Below are 20,425 nucleotides of genomic sequence, written 5' to 3' on the forward strand. Positions count from 1 at the left end.
TAACTACAACGGCCGCTTTTTTCATTAAGTGAAAACTCATTTTGTGACAGTTCTTTCTACCGCAATATTTAAAACAAAAGCTTATTTTTTGGTTTGAAAAACAATAATTGTTTTTAGTTTTTTCCAAAAACAAATTGCGCTAGAAAAAGAAAAAACAACTTGCTGGCTTTTGTAAATTTCCCTTTCTTGCAAAAAGTGGCCATTGTAGTTATACCTTAACTCTGTTTTACAAAATTCCCACGCTTTTTTATTTTTGCAGAATTTTGTAAAATCATTCTCGCGAATGATTAAAATATTCATTTTTATTGACATATCCATAAATTTAAAAATATGTACATACATAGGTATTAAGAAAGAGTTAAATATTTTCGAAAAGTAGTTAAAAATGTATTAAAAAAATTATAAATTTATAAAAATTTATTATTTTTTAAATAAAAATTAATATTGAAAAAAAAAATAAATAAGAAAAGGAATGTTTTGAATCACAGAACATCGTTTCTAGTTAGTTGTAAATGACATATAAATGATGTGAGTTGTAAGACAGTTAGTTTATGTATTTTGAAAAAAAAAAAGTTAGGAAAGATGGTGCAACTTGTCCCTTTGACATTTTGGTACCAAAAGTAAATTTTCATTCCCCAACGCCTCAAAAGAAGTAAAACTTAAAAAAAATTGAATAAGCAGAATTTTTTTGTTCAAACATGCTGGCAGAATTTTTGAACATCAGATTTTAAAAAATCAGAATTTTGAAAGACAGAATAGAAAAAACAGTATTTTAAAAACCAGAATTTTGACCCGCTCCCGATTAACAAAAAGAACAAAACTTAAGCTTAACTTAATTGGCCAATTTTTGCAAAACAGCAAAATTGAAAATAATTTTTACTCCCGCGAGCCTAATTTGTTCGCAAAAAAAGTATACAAATTGATTTTGTGACCAAAAAATAAGCTTTCTGAATCATTTGCGTTAATTTTTCAGCCCGAAAAACTATACCTACAAAAATGCGTTTGAATATTTTCACTTTCGTACTTTTTCACTTTCACAAAAATCGCTTAGGTATTTATAAACCTGTTCCTTTAGAAGTTAGCAAAGTACTCCTAGTAGTTTACGAGCTATATTCAATGGAACCCACTTTCAACGAATTCAATACAAATCGTATCTACTCGGCAAGAAGAGCATGAGTAGATGATAGTACTAGACTAACCAAAACATCTACTATTAAGGCTTGGTCACACCGAAGGGCAAATCCGGTAGCGGTACGGTTAATTGTATGAAAAAAACTCCACATCTGAACGTTGATTTGTCAGTTTGGAATTTTGTTCATAGAAGTACCCGTACCGCTACCGCATATACCCTTCGATGTGGCCAAGCCTTTAAGCCAGAACTATAATTGGCGGATGGAGTCGGAAGCTACTGTCAATTGTTGTTGTTTTCTTTGTATTTTCGATAAGTTTTCATCCGTCGAGTGCGGTTGCGAGCGCTGTTCCCCTCCGTTTGCATCCCACGATCCGACAATTATAGTTCTGGCTTTAGTAGACTAATGGAACAGGGCTTATATATAATTTTCATATAGTGAGAAGTATGTCCTCTACCTTAGAATTTAGAATGTGGATACGTACTAAATGTATTTTAGCGACATCTATCAACATTTTATTTAGTCTAGGCTCAAACCTATTATTCTCTAGTTAATCGAGTCTCGTTTCTACTGACAGGTGAAAGTCGATTTTTTGACGTTTTATTTTACTTCTATTTTCCATTTCCTTGTTGTTTTGAAAGTTTTTTTTTAAGCCACAAGTCATGCAGCGAGTAAGCTAGATATTACAGAAAAAATCACCACTTTCTCTTTAAAAAAAAAGTTACGACAACTCACTCACACTGCCACAAAACACATAAAATCCCACCTGAATTGAACTCGCCGAATTGCTGTCAGCCGCTCTCCAACCTAAATAATCCATAAATCTATCACTGAATTTGATTTGTAATTTCTCATATTAGCTATATCGCGGAGAAATGTGTTTTACGGAACCTCTTTTGTAATTAACACTTACTACTTACGATCTCTATTTATTTATATTATCCTCCTCTTTTATCTACTTTGTACATACATATAAACCCTCTTTCTTCTTCCTCCCACCAAATACCAAAACACAACTTTAAGCCAAAGACTAAATCCAAAAAATAAATTACTATTTCACTCTGACACACAAAAACGCACACCATGGTCGTTCAGTGTTTAAGCTGCTGCACGAGACTGAGATTGAGTCGTCGTCTTTTGATCACGTCACCACTCTCCCTCCGTTCTGGTCTCACAACTTCCACAGCAACGACGACGACAACAGCAAGACATTTCAGCAGCACTCTTAACAAATTATTAGGAAACGGACGCACTCGATTTTTCACACTAAAACGACCAACAACACAATCTAGAGATTACATGGCTGTCCGACGGCGAAGAACGGAATTGCCGCAGGAAAAGGACCATTTGGGAGGGACTCGCAGCAAGTCGGACGCGAGTCAACAAAATGCAACAAAAGAAGCCACACCACCGAAAGTTAAACTCAAGAAACGGGACGTAGGTCGCTTGTTTGCTTTAGCAAAGTCTGAAAAGCTTGTCTTAACCGGTGAGTATTTGCTTATATTTTTTACTTGGTCAAAAGAACAAGGAATCCTTACAGCTGCCGTTGGTTGTCTTGTGGTGTCTTCGGCAATCACAATGAGTGTACCTTTTGCCTTGGGCAAGATATTGGACATAATTTTTACACGCGATGAGGCTGGACATCTCGAGACCATGGATCGATTGAGACATTTCTGCTTTATTCTTAGTGGAGTGTTTGTTATTGGTGGATTGGCTAATTTTGGGCGAGTTTACTTATTCAACAGCGCTTGTAAGTTAAGGGGGAATCTCAACGGTTTGTGTGATGAATCATTCTTTTTTTTTTTTTTTCACAATTTAGCTATTCGAATTGTTAAGGAACTACGATCGAAGCTATATCGTACAATGCTCAATCAGGAAACGGGTTGGTTTGATACTAAGGGAACAGGAGAGTTGGTTAATCGATTGTCGACAGACACATTTCTCGTGGGCAATTCCCTCAGTCAGAATATGTCCGATGGCCTTCGGTCAACGGTGATGATAGTTGCTGGAACTTCAATGATGGTAAGACATTTTCCGTTTATCTATGCTACGTGAGGTTTTGGTCGATTGAAAGATAAGAAAATAGAGATTAAACTATCATTAGTTTTGGAGTATTTTTAACAACGACGGAGGGGATTAAGGATAGTAAAATTAATGTTGTAGTTGGTAAATAAAAGTTTAATGAGTATGTTCTGTACTAGATAGAACAGAAAACAATAGGCAAATTCCATGGTAACTCACGTTACATTCAGAAAAATACATAAATAGATGTGTTTTGTCTATTTTAATATAAATTGATACAAAAATACTGTCCATGAATGTAGCATTCCTATTACTTTTATAATAAAGTAAAACAATTTTTTTGTTTTAGCCATTAAGTAAGAAAAAATAAAAGTATGTTTGGTAACACATGTTACATTAATCGGGCACGAGTTTTAAGAGTCCTACAGCATGAAGTTCTTCTGTAAAATTTAGAATCTTAATTTATTTTTAATGACGTTTCGGGGGTGTTTATCCCCTTCTTCAGGGGACTTAACTGTCCCCATAGAACCTTATTATAAAACCTTATACGTCCAGCATTATTCTCATCTCATCGACTCTACGTCCCATGAAGCACATTGGATTCATGTAATTTATTTTTTCTCTGGCCGCTAGAGTCCCATGAATCATATATGATACATACGCATTATTTTCATAAAATAGAATTTACTGTCCCCATACAAACTCCTTCAAAATCATCTCTACGTCCAGTACTTTTTTTTCAAAAATAAGAATTACTATTTACATTATTGTTCCTATCTTCGTGACCTTTTTTTAAGATTAAATAAATTTCTTCTGAGCAGGCTTTAGGTCTTAGTTTGATGATTATATCTATTTTGGTCGACGTTTCGCGTGTGTTTACACGCTTTTTCAAGACTATAATAATTAAATAATTAAAAAATGCTATTAAATAACAACTAAATACTTATCTTAAACTTTTTCAATCTTAAGAGGTTTCTTATGATTCTCAAACTAAGACCTATAGCCTGCTCAGAAGAAATTTATTACTATTTACAAATAATGCAATTAGAATTGGTTTCTTATCTGAGTAATTAGTAAGTATTGTTAAAAAAAGCGTTTAGTTTTGTGCTCATACATATATGACTAATGGACGTATGATATTTGATTTTCTGCAATATATGTCTAACATTTCTCTGTTAAATCAACTGTTTCGGGTTTAGAGCGCAGAGAAGGTTAACTAGATTGCACTCAAATACGAAGAAACACATCTTTTTCGTTTATTTTGCTCAATTTTTGAGGTTTTTATCGAAGCTGCTTTTATTTTTTTGTCTCATTTTCTTATGATTATTACATTACATTACATATTAATCTAATCCGAAGTTAAATCTACGGACTAGACACACTTACAGCTTCGGAAACTTAGTCCATTTGGCTGATACAGCACAAGACATTTATACAACAGAGAGAGACAAAAAATAGAAAGAACAACAGAAACACATATAACACATAACTACGTGGCACAGAGGGGGAGACATCGTTGGCTATTGTCTTATGTTATCGCACAGGTGGTTTCAGTTAAGCTGGCGATTTAGAAAAAACTTCTGAGCCGACCGCTGCGTTTGAACCCACGATGTCTGGCTCTGAAGTCATCTATTCATCTGTGCCATGGCTACCTGCAATCTTATGATTATTATTTTTATACGGTTTGACAAAAAAGAAGTGCAAAAATGTACACATTGAGATAAAAAATAATAAACAAAAGGGAAACAAAATTTGTTTGGAAATTGTGAAAAATGAAAAGAACGTATTATTTGGGTCCCTTATTAAAAAAGTATTCATTCTATAGGAAAATTGTTAATTTAAAAAAGAAAGATAATTATATTTACTGTCAAAAACGTCCTTGCAAAATTTTCTGTAAAATGAGTCGTTTTAGCGTTATTGATCAAAACGTATTTTTCAAAACGGCCGAGGAAAGCCATACAAGACAAAACACATAATGAAGTCGTCTGTGCATTGCACTAATTAACTTTTGAAGGTTTTATTGCAACACTTCTTTCGGGAAGGGTATAGCCCGACTCAGGTCGAGTTCTTACCTGAGTCGAGTTGCGATGAGTCGGGTTATCTTGAGTCGGGCTATGGGTTGAATCGGGCTGTCGTGAGTCGGGATGCACAAAGTCGTGTTGTCCTGAGTTGGGCTCTCTAAACACTCTTCTTTTACTGCAGTTTTCAATTATTGATGAAAACTGTTCGGAAGTGGATTTCGGTCGCGAATGCATCATTTTAATATTTCCTAAACATGTTCTATTGAATTCAAATCCGGATTTCTTTGTGGTCAATCCAAAGCCGGCATATTGAAATCTTGGAGATAATCTCAAAGCACTCTAGCATGCATTATCGTGCATCAGACTAAACTGTGGACCAAATCTAAGGGTGATTGGGACCGGATGCTGTTCGAGGACATCAGTCAAGTATATTTGGGTACTTAACGTAGGTCTATAAAATTAATATTTATTTTGAATTTGTTTGCATATATTTAAAATTTTTTTAAATGTTCAAAATTTCATTATAATCAAATAATATAATAATAGTATAATAATGGCTGTGTTCCTTTGGGCTCAGCAAAGTACTTTTTAGTACTTCTGAATCCATTCAAAGACATTTTTTCTATAGAAGAAATGTAGTTGAATAGAAACAGAAGTACTTAACAGTAGATACTTCAGACCAAAGGCACACCGCTTATAATAACGGAGGGGATTAAGGATAGTAAAATTAATGTTTTAGTTGGTAAATAATAGTTTAATGAGTCTGTAATGTACTGGATAAAACAGAAAAGTACAATAAAATTGACACATTCATCAGATTACCATTCAACTTGAATTTTTAAAAGTTTTTGCGTTTAACTTATCACAATGCCAAAACAGGAAGGCTATTCCAAGTTTATTCTAATTAAAAAAAATGATTATAAGACATTGGGTGTACAAATCAATTTATCAGTCAAATCTATCAAAATTTTGTTTTAGTTTCATGCAATACAAAAATAGGGATGCATAACTTTATTCATTAATTAAATATGTTAAGCTAGGCAATGCATTTTGACGTAAAAACGTCTTTAAGAGCTTTTTTCGCTGTTTCAAAGCATGTCTTTTCCTAACTATAAATCAGAAAGAAGTAATTGAAAAACTATTGTAACGGTAAATGTATATCCTGTTTTGGAATGTTTCTAAAAAAAACGGCCTATTTTAATCGGTCAATAGAATAGGTTCACCCACTTTAAAGTAAGCGGGTTTTTTGGTGGAGTAAAAGTAGGTTTATTTAAATATGTTTTAATGAAAAATCAAACAGGCCTTGGTTTCGAAGAAAAAATAAAAATCAAGTTGTAGATCGAACAAAATTAAGGTGTGTGTGTAAAATCGAGAAAAAAATAAAAATCGTGGAACCTACATAGTTAGCAGTTCTTTAAAAAATAAAGACAACTACAAAAAAACTATAATAAAAATATGATACGAAGGGAAAAGATCCTAAAAATGAAAAGAAAAGCGCACTATCCTTTGGTTGGTATTCGATTCTTCCGTATTTAAATCTTAAATTAAATCTTCCCCTGCAAGTACTCTTAGTCTTCGAACTGTAGAAAGATTGATGAGAATTTAAAGCATTTAAAACAAATAGGAAACTCCATTAAAATCTCAAAGAATCGAAAATAGGTTGAATTTTGAAAAGTGTCACATAAGTAAAAAAAGAGATTTGCAGCGTGTGTGTTCTTTCCGAAGAATTAAATAAAATTTGTGCGTCCTGGAAGGTTTAAATCATTTCTAATTTGATTTAGGAAGCGGCGAACTGCTTTTGCAGCGACATTATAGCCATTGGGTCGAAGTAAGGGTTATAGTCGATATTCCATAAATTTTGATATGAATGGCCTTGATTTTCCGTCGTCTTGTTTCACTGAAAATTCATGCAAGCTTATTCTCAAAATGACTTTTTCAAAATTTAATGATTTGTTCGGACCTTTTATTTATTTATTTATTTATTTAGCTTATTGCAAGCGGATAACTTAAATTCTATTTACAAACTAAATTTTTACAAATTATTATTTTTAAACAAAAACAGAAAAAAAGATAAATACACTGCCGGTCATCTGAATACGTCCACATTTTAGTTCATCTTATTTTTAGCCTGGCTTGGTATTTATTGCAATGGTACATCTTTTTTACATACGTAACGAGAGAACATCTTTATGCGCTTAGCTTAGGAGAAAAAAAATTGTCTTGGGACCTACCGTTCTTCTCACACGGTAGCTAGACAAAATCTATTCATAGAAACAAGTATATTTTTTGACTCATCTGAATAGACTCAAAAGCAAAAATGTTAATAAATGATGAGTTGCATGGGTCGGTTGGACTCAAAATTGTGTCTGACAATAAATCTGATTGTCTATAACCTGTAAGGACGAAAACGGGTCGGAAAAAATCATTAGGCGCGGAAAAAATGGCGAAAATAAAAGAAGTCTTTGAATTAGGCCGAAATCAACGATGCATTGGGACAAAAATTAACACAAGTTAAAATTTAGTATGCAGTTATTCGCGCAATATCCAAGGGTATAGAAACAACATTTACAATCGAAGTTGCTTAGCCACAACATTGGCCGATAGATGTGCAATGATCTGAACAGCATGACTTCGCGCTAAAAATTAAGCTGAAAACCGGTATGAAATGCAGTTTAACGACGGCAAAACGGGTTGTCAGAAGTGGTAAACATTTGAGAAGAACAAATCTTCGCAAAAACTACCACTTTACAAACCACGAAAAGAAACTCGCCTCCAATAGTAAAAAAAACTGTGTTAGAAATTGCAGATCGAAAGTTTTGTAGAAAAAAATAGCTTGCACTTAATGACACTCCCTTCACAGTTATGCAGACAACTTAAAATAATCCTTCTCTCTACGAAGGTCATACAAATAGGAATTTAGACCTAAGGGTCAACTTAATTCATTTTTTTCCTTTGTAAAATCACCGGTTGGAAATTCGACTTTCACGACATGTTTTTTTTTTTACTATTGGAGGCGAGTTTCTTTTCGTGGTTTGTAAAGTAGTAGTTTTTGCGAAGATTTTTTCTTCTCAAACGTTTACCACTTCTGACAACCCGTTTTGCCGTCGTTAAACTGCATTTCATACCGGTTTTCAGCTTAATTTTTAGCGCGAAGTCATGCTGTTCAGATCATTGCACATCTATCGGCCAATGTTGTGGCTAAGCAACTTCGATTGTAAATGTTGTTTCTATACCCTTGGATATTGCGCGAATAACTGCATACTAAATTTTAACTTGTGTTAATTTTTGTCCCAATGCATCGTTGATTTCGGCCTAATTCAAAGACTTCTTTTATTTTCGCCATTTTTTCCGCGCCTAATGATTTTTTCCGACCCGTTTTCGTCCTTACAGGTTATAGACAATCAGATTTATTGTCAGACACAATTTTGAGTCCAACCGACCCATGCAACTCATCATTTATTAACATTTTTGCTTTTGAGTCTATTCAGATGAGTCAAAAAATATACTTGTTTCTATGAATAGATTTTGTCTAGCTACCGTGTGAGAAGAACGGTAGGTCCCAAGACAATTTTTTTTCTCCTAAGCTAAGCGCATAAAGATGTTCTCTCGTTACGTATGTAAAAAAGATGTACCATTGCAATAAATACCAAGCTAGGCTAAAAATAAGATGAACTAAAATGTGGACGTATTCAAGTGACCGGCAGTGTATATAAGAAATATGTACAATGTACATATTTGAATAAGTATATACAAAAAATATACTCGCTAGTTGAAAATTAATTAATTATATAGATTGATGAATGGGAGGTAAATTGTATAGTCTTCTCCTGAGGGAAGGAGAGCTAAGGGAAAATATCTTGTACTGTATTGGCTAGCCGAAGCATTCTGCTCATTGGATTAAAATGGCCGTAGTTGGTGCGGTGAATAGGGAGGCGGAAAAATGGGACAGCTCTAAGGTTTCGTGGGTTGGTATTAATATTAATAAATTCAAGCAACGCCGGAGAATCTATCGCTCCAATGATAAGCTGATATACGAAGATAATGTCAGCGATACGTAGACGTTGAGAAAGTGGGTACAAGCTAATAAGTTGCAAACGGTCTTCATAAGGGCGTAAAGAAAAGGCGTCTTACCAAGGTAAATTACGCAAAGCGAACCTGAGGAATCTCCTCTGCACAGCTTCAATTCTAAGGGATTGAGTGATTTGGAAGGGAGACCAAACCTGGCTAGCGTATTCGAGGATAGGTCTGACGTACGTGGTATAAAGAGATTTGGTAACATGGGTGTTAGAAAATTCTTTAGACCATCGTTTGATAAATCCGAGGTAGGGACAGGTATATTACGGAAGTGATAGATTCGAGGATTAGAAGGTGAGCGTTTACGGGAAAAGGTCATAGATTGGCATTTATTAACATTAAGTTCAAGAAAGTTTTTGCTACACCAGGTAAGAAAAGAATTTAGATCTAGTTGAAGCAGTGAAGAATTATGAGATGATGTGATTACTTTTATAATTTTAATGTCGTCTGCGTAAATAGAAAGATCTGAGAACGAAAAGATTCTACTGACGTCGTTTATGGCCAATACAAATAGAAGTAGACCGAGATGGCTACCCTGGGGAACACCAAATGAGGCGAGGATCGGATTAGACTCTTCGTTTCTGAAAGCAACCTTGGTTCTTTAGGTAAGATTTGATCCACTTGATGAACGATGGTGGAAAACCGTAGGCTTGTAACTTTGTGTAGATAATTTTGTGACTGATCTTGTCGAAGGCTTTACTGAAATCAGTAGTTATAACATCAACATCGTAACCTTTTTCCATTGCCATGAGTGTCGTGGAGACGAACTGAGTAAGATTAGTCGTGGTGGATCTTCCCTTTAAAAAGCCGTGTTGAAGTGGAGAAACAATTGATTCGGAGTGGAAATAAAGGGAGTCATAAACTATACATTCAAAAAACTTTGGGATAGCGGAGAGTTTTGCAATCGGTCTATAATTTGAGATTTGGTTCTTACAACCCTTTTTAAAAATTGGAAAAATAAAGGATTCTTTCCAAAGAAAAGGAAAGACAAACTGAGAAAGCGAGAGTTGAAAAATATTAGTGAGAGGTTCGCAGAGTGCAACAGCGCATTTTTTAAGTAATGTTGATGGAATGCCAGGAGAAAATTCATCATTCAGTGAGTTTAACTTTTCATGGACGGTCAGGGGACAAATGTTAACGGAAGACAGAGACGTGTGAGGACTATCTGAAAGAAATTTTTGAGATAGGTTTGTTAAAGAGATTGGCAAAGAACGGAAAAGTTAGAGGAAGCTTGTTGGTAGTAAAAATAGTTCAAAGGTGTTTGGAATTTTAGGTAAGTTTTCCATAACTTGTTTCTAATATTACGGATATGTCGCAACTCTTTTGTGTACCAGGGAGGGGAAGATATGCAAGATTTTTTAACTGTATGAGGGACACATTGAAAGATACAAGCAAAGATAGCGTTATAAAAAAAAGAAAGCGCTATATCGATCAGTGCAAAAGGAGAGATCAAATTGTCTACCTAAATTGTTACAGACATCGATTATTTGGAAAAGCCACGACTGAAGTAAATTTTCTGTAAAAGGAAATTCTTTTTCTGAAGAGGGATTAGAGGGCACAAAGCACGATTCATCTTCTGATGAAATCCATTTCAGATCAGGTAGATTAAAGTCGCCTATTATAATAAAATCAATATTGGAATCTGCTCCCTCGACTAAGGAACTAAGAGAATCAACAAATTGTTGATAGAAAGAGCTGGATTGAGAGGGACGAATATAACAACAGAGGAGATAGAAACAACGTTTAGAGGCACATAATTTTATACATACAAATTCAAATAGAGGTGACCTGGAAGTATCGATAAGTGATGGGTTAAGAAGATTGTGGACGGCAACAAAACACCACGCCCATTGGATGCAGTGTCATTAGTGAGACCATCCGCACGAAAAACAGAAAAGTCTAATGTAAATAATTCGCTATCGAAAAAATCAGGGCATAGATTTGTTTCTATAAGGCTACGGCCACGTCCTGAGCGGCTGAGCGTCTGAGCGGCTGAGCGTCAATCCTGAGCGACGAGGTGGCCACGTCCTGAGCGGCGATCCTGAGCGGCAATTTCAAAACCCTACAAGTGCAAAACATTCGATGAGTATTCGGCTCGCACGCGGGAGTCCCAGGTTCGATCCCTAGAAGTGCCTATTTTTTTTTTTTTTTTTAATTCTAAATTAAATAAAGTTGGTATGCCATATTGTAGTAAATATAGATCAACACCTAAAACCCAAATTTCAAAAGAATTCAATGACCTGTTTTGGAAAATTTGATTTTTCAAAAAAAAAAAATTCAACATTTTTTAAAAAATCCAAAAATGTATTTCTTTGAAATTTTATTTTTGATTTATACTAAGACTATATAAATGCTTTTGTATAAAAAAATTTTAATAAAATTTAATAAGTCGTTTGAGAGAAATTGAGAGTTTAAAAAAACGGTTCTATGACAGGTACCGTTAATAATGACTTTCGAAAAAATCTTTTTTTGTTAAAAGATAGGTCTTGTCCAAAAACCCACACTCATTTTTTTTTTTTTTTTTTTGTTTTAATCGTTAAAAGAGTATTTGAGAAAATTATACTTTTGTAGAATAGGTGCATCACAGGTATAATTAGATAAAGTTCTAAAAAAATTAATTCCATTGAATTCCTGCACAATCTCCAAAAACTGCTACATACCAAGTTTGAAGAGAATTGATCCATTCGTTTAGGCTATAGCTGCTTAAACAGACAACGATTCGAGTCCCAGGTTCGATTCCTGTCGGAGCCTTTTTATTTTTTTTTTTTTTTATTTTAACGAACAAAATTAATATTTTTTAAGTATTTTTCTTCAAAAGAAACCATAATTTTCACCATTTACTAAAATGTTCGTGGTAATTTAGTATATAATGTAGTTCGTCGATCAGGATAAAAAAAAAAAATAGAACAGAGCTGAGCGACGTCGCTCAGTCGCTCAGGATTGACGCTCGGCCGCTCAGGATTACCGCTCAGGGTGTATGTGGCCACGGTTGGATTTACAGAAAAATGCATAAGGCAATATTTGTAGATAATTTTATGACAAACAAATTTTCCATAGACTCCTATTGACCTCCGAGCAACAGGTCACGACATATATGCCTCTATAACTGACCTTGACGTGACCTTTTGACCTCTATAACTTCTAACGCGGACGCGATATCAATGTCGATTTTTCACATCTTCATAACAACGCCGTAACGAAGGTCTATACCAAAATCGAGCCCAGCAGGAATTTTTCCGCAGATAAAACCTAAAATTACTGGACTATTATGAATTAATTCGTCTAATGGGCACTTAAATTGTTTTTAATTGTTTTGAGCAAAACTCCACAGTTGAATGTGTTGGTGCCATTTAAAATGCACGGGAAAACTACCACATATAAGCACTGTGGAGTTTTTCCTCTCATTGCAGCTTGTAGGGTGGAAGAGAAAAACCAACCGAAGTCGCGTCTCTAGGTATTCCTTTCTCTATGGTTTGATCTGAGATAAAATTTCCCAGATATCGATTTTTAACAAGATTTACACATATTTGCACACGCACTTTCACACACACCACTGTATTTGACAATTTTGTGAACATTTGTTTTTGTAAATTCTTGATTAGGTTTATTTAAATAAAAAAATTGTTCACACACAGCTACAAATAAAATTAAATCAATCAAAAATCTCTGTTTCCAATGGAAATCGACATTATATATACCAGTATTTCCTAGTATTTTTTGGTCTCGGATAACAAATAATTGATCTTTCATGGCTTATGGAAATGCACATGAGATAATCGTTGGTGTGAAAAAAGTATTAAACTCCTGTTTAATTCAGCATTAAAAGGAGAATGGGCATTTTGGACGAAAAAAAATGTACTAGGGGCGTTTTGTTGTATTAAATTTAGAATGGAAGATATTGCAATATTAGTGTTGTTTATGCATCGTGCAATATGCGAAGGCAAAATTGAATTATATTTTTATTTAAAGTATGAAATATGATGCTGTGTCATTTTTTCTAAGTCTGAACACCTCAATCTTGAATATGCGACCAAAAGAGCTCAAAATATTTATCTTTTTAAGCCAACAACTTCGAGGTTTTTTTGACAGTTTTCAAATGATTCAAACTAACAAAAACTTGAAGAAAAAACTATCAAAATAGGCTCGAAATTGTTGTTTTTAAAATTCAATACTTTTTGTTCTATTGTTTGGATATCCAAGATCTTTCATACTCAAGGAAAATGACATAGCTGTTGGAAACTAATAGTTACGTTCAATACATATTACTTTACATTTATTTACTTGTTGTTATACTTTAGATTAATTTACTTATTGATTTATAAATCAAGTTTGTTTTGTTATCATTTTCATTCTAAAATTATTTTTCTCTAAATAAAGCTTGTTAAATATTTGTTCTTTAAAATAAAGATACTTTTATTTTGGTTGTACCTGCGGTACGGAATTAAAGATTTTTCAATAGATTATGAGACTTAATTGTACAACCGGAATAATTTAAAGAATATAATATTTAATTTTGAAATTGAGAAAATATTTTTACGAATCCAAAAATGTCTGATGTCATGAAAACCACCATTATGAAGCTAAATAATTCCAACTATGCTAATTGGAAGTTTAAAATGGAATTACTCTTACGAAAACAAAATTTATGGAAAAGAGTAATTTTGGAATCGAAGCCAAGTCCAATTGTTGCAAACGAAGTGGTTACCAACCAAGAACAAATTGATGTTTGGGAAGCTCTTGATGACGAAGCTAGAGGGACTATTGGTTTAAGCGTTGAAGATGATCAACTTGCTCTTATCAGAACAGAGACGACTGCAAAATCAACATGGAATGCTTTGAGAGCTTACCATGAAAGAAATACTCTAACAAATCAGGTATTTCTAATGAGGTCAATTTGCTCTCTCAAACTAGAAGAAGGTGCTGATGCTAGAGCTCACATTAATAAAATGCAAGACTATTTTACAAAGTTAAGTGATATTGGGGAAGAAAGGCTTTCCGACAAATGGAGTGCTGCAATGTTGCTAAGTAGCTTACCTTTAAGTTACGATACTTTAATTACATCACTCGAATCAAGAAAAGAGGAAGATATAACTTTTGCCTTAGTACAACAAAGAGTTATTGCAGAATACGAACGACGTGTTTCTAAAAATGACAATTCAGCTGATACAGTTTTAAAAACTGTATCTAATGTCGTCGTATGTTATTTCTGTGGGAAGAAAGGCCATTTGAAGAAAAACTGTCTTAAATACAAGGAATGGCTTTCTAAGCAAAATTCAAGAACTGTACATAAAGTTAACACTGTTGAAGAATTCACCGAAACAGAAACCAATAAAGATGATAAAAGTCAAGATTTTTTATTCAATTTGGGTCGAACACAAAAATCTGGATGGATCATAGATTCAGGGGCAACTCGACATGTTGCAAATCATGAAAATTTTTTCACTGAAATAGACAAGACTTACAAGAGTACAGTGGAACTTGCGAATGGTGATTCTACAGAAGTTCAAGGCATTGGGTCAGGATACTTTACACTTTTGAACGAAGATGGTAAAGTTTGTCAAGTAAGAGCGAAAGAAGTTTTATATGCACCTACTCTTACCGGAAACATGTTGTCTGTTAAGCAATTGACAAAAGAAGGCTTACGAGTTGAATTTGACGACAAGATATGCGAAATCAAGTATTCAGGTAAACAAATTGGGGTTGCAGATGCAACTGGTTCTTTATATGTTTTAAGACAACATAATAAAATTTGTGCTGTGCTTGAACACAATGAAAATTGTATTCATCAGTTGCACAGAAGAATGGGTCACAGAAATCATGACGCCATTCGTAAAATGTTTAATAATGGGTCTATTAATGGACTTAGTATTGTTGATTGCAATATAAAAGAAGTATGTGAAGTTTGTTTGAAGGGAAAAATGACTCGCCTTCCATTTCCGAAAGAATCTAAAACCAAATCGGTAAGATGTTTAGATTTAATTCACACAGACGTTTGTGGTCCAATGCAAACGGCCACTCAAGGTGGAAAGCGATACATGGTCACATTCATTGATGATTATTCAGCTTTCACCATTGTTCGTTTGATTAAATATAAAGATGAGGTTGAAGAAACCATCAAACATTTTATCGAATTTTGCAAAACGAAGTTTTCTTATAAACCAAAGGTAATAAGATCTGATCGAGGGGGTGAGTACACTGGAACAAATCTATCCAAGTATTTGAAGTCAGAAGGCATTCAACAACAGTTAACTGCAGCTTACAGTCCAGAACAAAATGGTAAAGCCGAGAGAAAGAACAGGACATTGGTAGAAATGGCACGTTGTATGTTGATTGATGCTGCTTTACCGAATACTTTTTGGGGAGAAGCGATATCAACTGCAAACTATATCCAAAACAGAGTCATAACAAAAACATCTGATAAGACACCATTTGAAATATGGAATGGCATTAAACCAGGTATTGATAGTTTTCAAATTTTTGGTTCTAAATGCTATGTTCATGTACCAGATGTCAAAAGACGAAAATTAGACAATAAAAGTAGCGAAGCGATATTTTTAGGCTATGATGATAGAACGAAAGCTTATAGATGTTATGATAAGGAAACACAAAAAGTTGTTATAAGTCGAGATGTTATATTTTGCTCACCTAAATTTAAACCTAACAACAATGAAGTTTTAATCGATCTTTCAAGATTAAATCCAGACAAGTCCATCAATCAAGAAGATGTTACAATTCAGGAGGAGCTAGATCCTATCGAACAAGACGAACCAGATGAAAATATTGAAACGACAACTAACACTGAAGAAGACAATCAGATTCAAAGACGTATTTCTAGTCGATCAAACAAAGGGGTGAAACCAAAACGTTTAATCGAAGAAATCAACACAACCAAAGAAGTTATTGAACCAAGTACTTACACAGAAGCAATAGAATCCGAAGAAAAAGAACAATGGCTTGCTGCAATGCAAGAAGAATTAGAATCTCATGAAGAAAATGGCACTTGGGAATTAGTTGATTTGCCAACTGGCAAAAAGGCAATTGGTGGAAAATGGGTTTTCAAGCTTAAGACAGGACTTGATGGTAAAATTCAAAGATATAAAGCCAGGTATGTTGCACAAGGGTTTTCACAAAAGTATGGTGAAGACTACGATGAAGTTTTTGCACCTGTCGTAATGCATACAACATTTAGAATTTTACTATCGGTCGCAGCCAAACAAAAATTGATTGTTCACCATCTAGATGCCAAAACTGCCTTTCTCAATGGAAAGTTAGAAGAAACAATCTACATGAGACCACCTCCCGGGTTTGAAAATGGTTCTAAGGTTTGTTTGCTAAGAAGAAGTATTTATGGATTAAAACAAGCAGCTAGATCTTGGAATCATACCTTACATAAAGTACTAGAATATGACAAATTTCAACAAAGCTATAATGATCCATGCTTATACATGAAGAAAATTGATGATCAGCTTTGTTATCTAATTGTATATGTTGACGATCTAATTGTAGCATGTGAATCTATAGAACAAATGAAACAAATCGAAGAAAATTTGCAAAAACATTTCAAAATTCAAAATTTGGGGCCTATTAAACATTACCTAGGAATGGAAATTTCAAAAGACTCAAGTGGAAATTTTTCGTTATGTCAGTCTAATTACATAAAGAAGATAGCTACAGACTTTGGAATGAAAGATGCAAAACCGGCCAGAACACCAATGGATACAAACTATTTCAAAACAGAATCTAATGATACATTTGAAGATAATACTCAATATAGACGTTTAATTGGAAGATTACTATACTTATCAATAAATACCAGACCGGACATATCAGCAAGTATTTGTATTTTGGCTCAGAAAGTTTCAAGTCCAAGAACTCAAGATTGGAATCAACTCAAGCGTGTAGTAAAATACTTGAAAGCGACAAGTGACATGAAATTACTTGTGAGTAAACTCGATGCAGAAAATCAATCGCTTTATGGTTATGCTGATGCGACTTGGGCAGATGACAAAACTGAAAGAAAATCAAATAATGGAAGAATATTTTTCTTAAATGGCGGGACAATAAGCTGGACATGTAATAAACAAAACTTAGTAGCATCTTCCACATGCGAAGCTGAATTTATTGCAATATCAGAAGCTGCAAAAGAAGCGAAATGGATTAGACAACTATTAGAAGAAATGCATGAACCAATTCAAGAACCTACACTGATTTACGAAGATAATCAAAGTTGTATAGAATTAGTTCGAGACCATAAATTTTCATACAGAACTAAACACATAGACACAAAATACAAAACAGTTCGAGATTTAGTTAGAAATAAAATTATTATTTGTGAATATTGTTCAACAGAAGATATGGTAGCAGATCTTTTAACAAAACCCTTGCCAGTAACTAAACACAATTATTTAAGAAACAAATGTAATATTAATTGAACGAGGAGGAGTGTTGGAAACTAATAGTTACGTTCAATACATATTACTTTACATTTATTTACTTGTTGTTATACTTTAGATTAATTTACTTATTGATTTATAAATCAAGTTTGTTTTGTTATCATTTTCATTCTAAAATTATTTTTCTCTAAATAAAGCTTGTTAAATATTTGTTCTTTAAAATAAAGATACTTTTATTTTGGTTGTACCTGCGGTACGGAATTAAAGATTTTTCAATAATAGCATCATATTTTTCACTTAAAATACACTTTAAAGTGTTAAATTGAAAAATGCATGCGTTTGTGAAGTACTTCAGAAGGACAAAACTCCTGCACAATGTATGTAAGACTTAATTGCATCAAAAAATAACAAAATTATTCCTGGCCGCAGAACATCCACATTCCATAAAAATTTGCCCATTCTCCTTTAATTTCAGATTTGTCTGTTATAGATGTTGTTGTTACTGAGTGATATTTGTTACCTAAATCATAACAAAATTGGAACACTCAAATTTTGAAGTCTCAAGTCTAAAACTGTCGAGCTTTTTTTTCCATAGATTTACACGTCTCCTAAATTGGCCCTTATAAGTACCTGTGTGGTTCCTTGCATAGCTGGAGTTGCAGTAATTTATGGAAGATACGTCCGAACTATAACTAAAGGTTACCTTGACAAACATGCTCAGATCTCAAAAGCGTCCGAAGAACGTCTAGGCAACATAAAGACTGTAAAATCTTTTTGCCGGGAAAATGCAGAAGCACAGACATACGATAATCTTCTTACTGACGCAATGAAAATAGCCTATGACGAAGTTATGGCAAAGTCGATGTTCTTTGGGTTTGTAAGTACTTGTATAAATTGAACCATTTTATTTGATAATTATAAACTTTCTTTTTTTTTACACTTATTTCATCAGAGTGGCTTTTCGGGAAATGTTATAATTATTTCGGTTCTCTATTATGGTGGCAGTCTGGTTGTTAGTGACCAATTAACCATTGGTGCTCTTACATCGTTTATTCTATATGCGGCGTATTCGGCAATTTCTATAAATGGCTTAAGTAATTTCTACACCGAACTAAACAAGGGTGTTGGTTCGGGTCAACGTATATGGGAGATTCTGGATAGAAAATATGAAATTGCTCTAGATTCTGGAATCGTTCCAACAGTTAAGCCAAAAGGTCAAGTTGCTTTTTCGAATGTTGTTTTCAGTTTTCCTGCTCGACCTGAGAACCCAGTTTTGAATAATCTTACACTGACACTTTCGCCGGGACAAACTACTGCAATTGTAGGCCGAAGTGGTTCAGGAAAGAGCACAATCGCTTCATTGTTGCTTAGATTGTATGATCCACAGAACGGACAAGTAACTCTTGATGGGATGAATCTAAAAGAATTAAGCCCCTATTGGTTGAGAGAAAACATTGGTGCTGTGAGTCAAGAACCTGTCTTGTTTAGTGGCACAATTAGAGAGAATATTCTCTATGGACTGAACCCAGGAACAAAAGTCACAGAGGATGAGTTCCAAACAATAGTGCAAAATGCTCATATAGATGAATTTTCAAACACCCTACCAGATGGACTAGAAACGATGGTTGGTCAACGTGGAATGATGCTTAGCGGTGGGCAAAAACAACGTGTTGCTATTGCTAGAGCTTTAATAAAGGTAAACTCCCTTCAATTTCTTTTACTCTATGATTTTGGATTTTCACTTTCAATATTTTATATAGAATCCCACTATCTTAATCCTTGATGAGGCTACCAGTGCCCTAGATTCAGCTTCAGAGGAATTAGTACAAAATGCTCTCGAAAAACTCTCGAAGGGGAGGACAGTTTTAACAATTGCCCATCGTCTTAGTACAATTCGCAATGCAGACAAGATTGCTGTACTCGATAACGGTATAGTATCAGAGGAAGGAAGTTATGATGAGCTTATTTCACGCGAAACTGGAATTTTCAAAGATTTGGTCAAGAAGCAGGCATTTCTGATCGATTCTTAAATCATTGTTTCAACGGTGACGGGATATTATTATTACTAAGTTTAAAAAAATGTTATAGAAAAAGTATTTCTGTTCTTAATTTTTTCTTTTTATAAATTAGCTTCAAGCAACGAACAACAAAACGGTTCTCCTGTAGTTTTTAGTCTTTAGTTTTTTTTATTATATAAAATATACATACATCATTTTTAATATTATTTTATATATACATATATTTATACAAAACATTTGTCATGTTTCCGTTCATACATTTTGTAAGAAATAAAGTTTTATCGGAAAAAAACTTCAACCCTATTTGAATGAGTTTTTTATTTAATTTTTTACTTGTGATATATGAAGAGGTGTATGTGCTTTAGGACAAGTTTAGGTTTCGTAAAATCAATCGGGCTCCAGAAAACAATCACACATAGCATAACGATGACAGAGAAAGCCAAAAAAGTCGCTACAGCCTAAACTTGGTAGTTAAAAGTTTTGAGTGATTCCTTTATGGGGATGGTCAAAATCATTTAAAACTGTGTTATGTTTATTTTTTACGTTTCTTATGAAATTCCTTAAATAATCAAATTATAAATATTATTTAATTAATTTTTTTACTTACGATAGGTACTATGTTATGAAGTTATGCATTCGTAAAAAAAATGAGATAACATTTTTCCATGACATTACGATGATATAGAATGCCAAATAAGTGGGTCCCGGAAATCCGTAAATCCGTAAACGGATGGACCGATTTATGTCAAACTTGGTATGTAGCGTTA

General features: G+C 33.8%; 1 protein-coding gene across 2 annotated transcripts; it reads left to right on the forward strand.

Annotated features, from left to right (window-relative positions):
* Window positions 1–1,763: 1,763 nt before the first annotated feature.
* On the forward strand, window positions 1,764–19,961 carry LOC129918055 (ATP-binding cassette sub-family B member 10, mitochondrial). 2 transcript variants are annotated; one of them, XM_055998385.1, is made up of 7 exons: window positions 1,764–2,028; window positions 2,226–2,616; window positions 2,671–2,880; window positions 2,950–3,152; window positions 18,236–18,517; window positions 18,593–19,336; window positions 19,401–19,961. In XM_055998385.1, the coding sequence occupies exons 2-7, from the start codon at window positions 2,430–2,432 to the stop codon at window positions 19,668–19,670; spliced, it is 1,896 nt and encodes a 631-aa protein (XP_055854360.1). In that variant the 5' UTR covers window positions 1,764–2,028; window positions 2,226–2,429; the 3' UTR covers window positions 19,671–19,961. The 2 variants fall into 2 exon arrangements, with proteins under 2 accessions (XP_055854360.1, XP_055854358.1); XM_055998383.1 differs by having other exon boundaries at window positions 1,764–2,616.
* The last annotated feature ends 464 nt before the right edge of the window (window positions 19,962–20,425 follow it).

This window comes from Episyrphus balteatus, chromosome 4 (assembly GCF_945859705.1).
Source record: "Episyrphus balteatus chromosome 4, idEpiBalt1.1, whole genome shotgun sequence".
Classification (NCBI taxonomy): Eukaryota; Metazoa; Arthropoda; class Insecta; order Diptera; family Syrphidae; genus Episyrphus; species Episyrphus balteatus.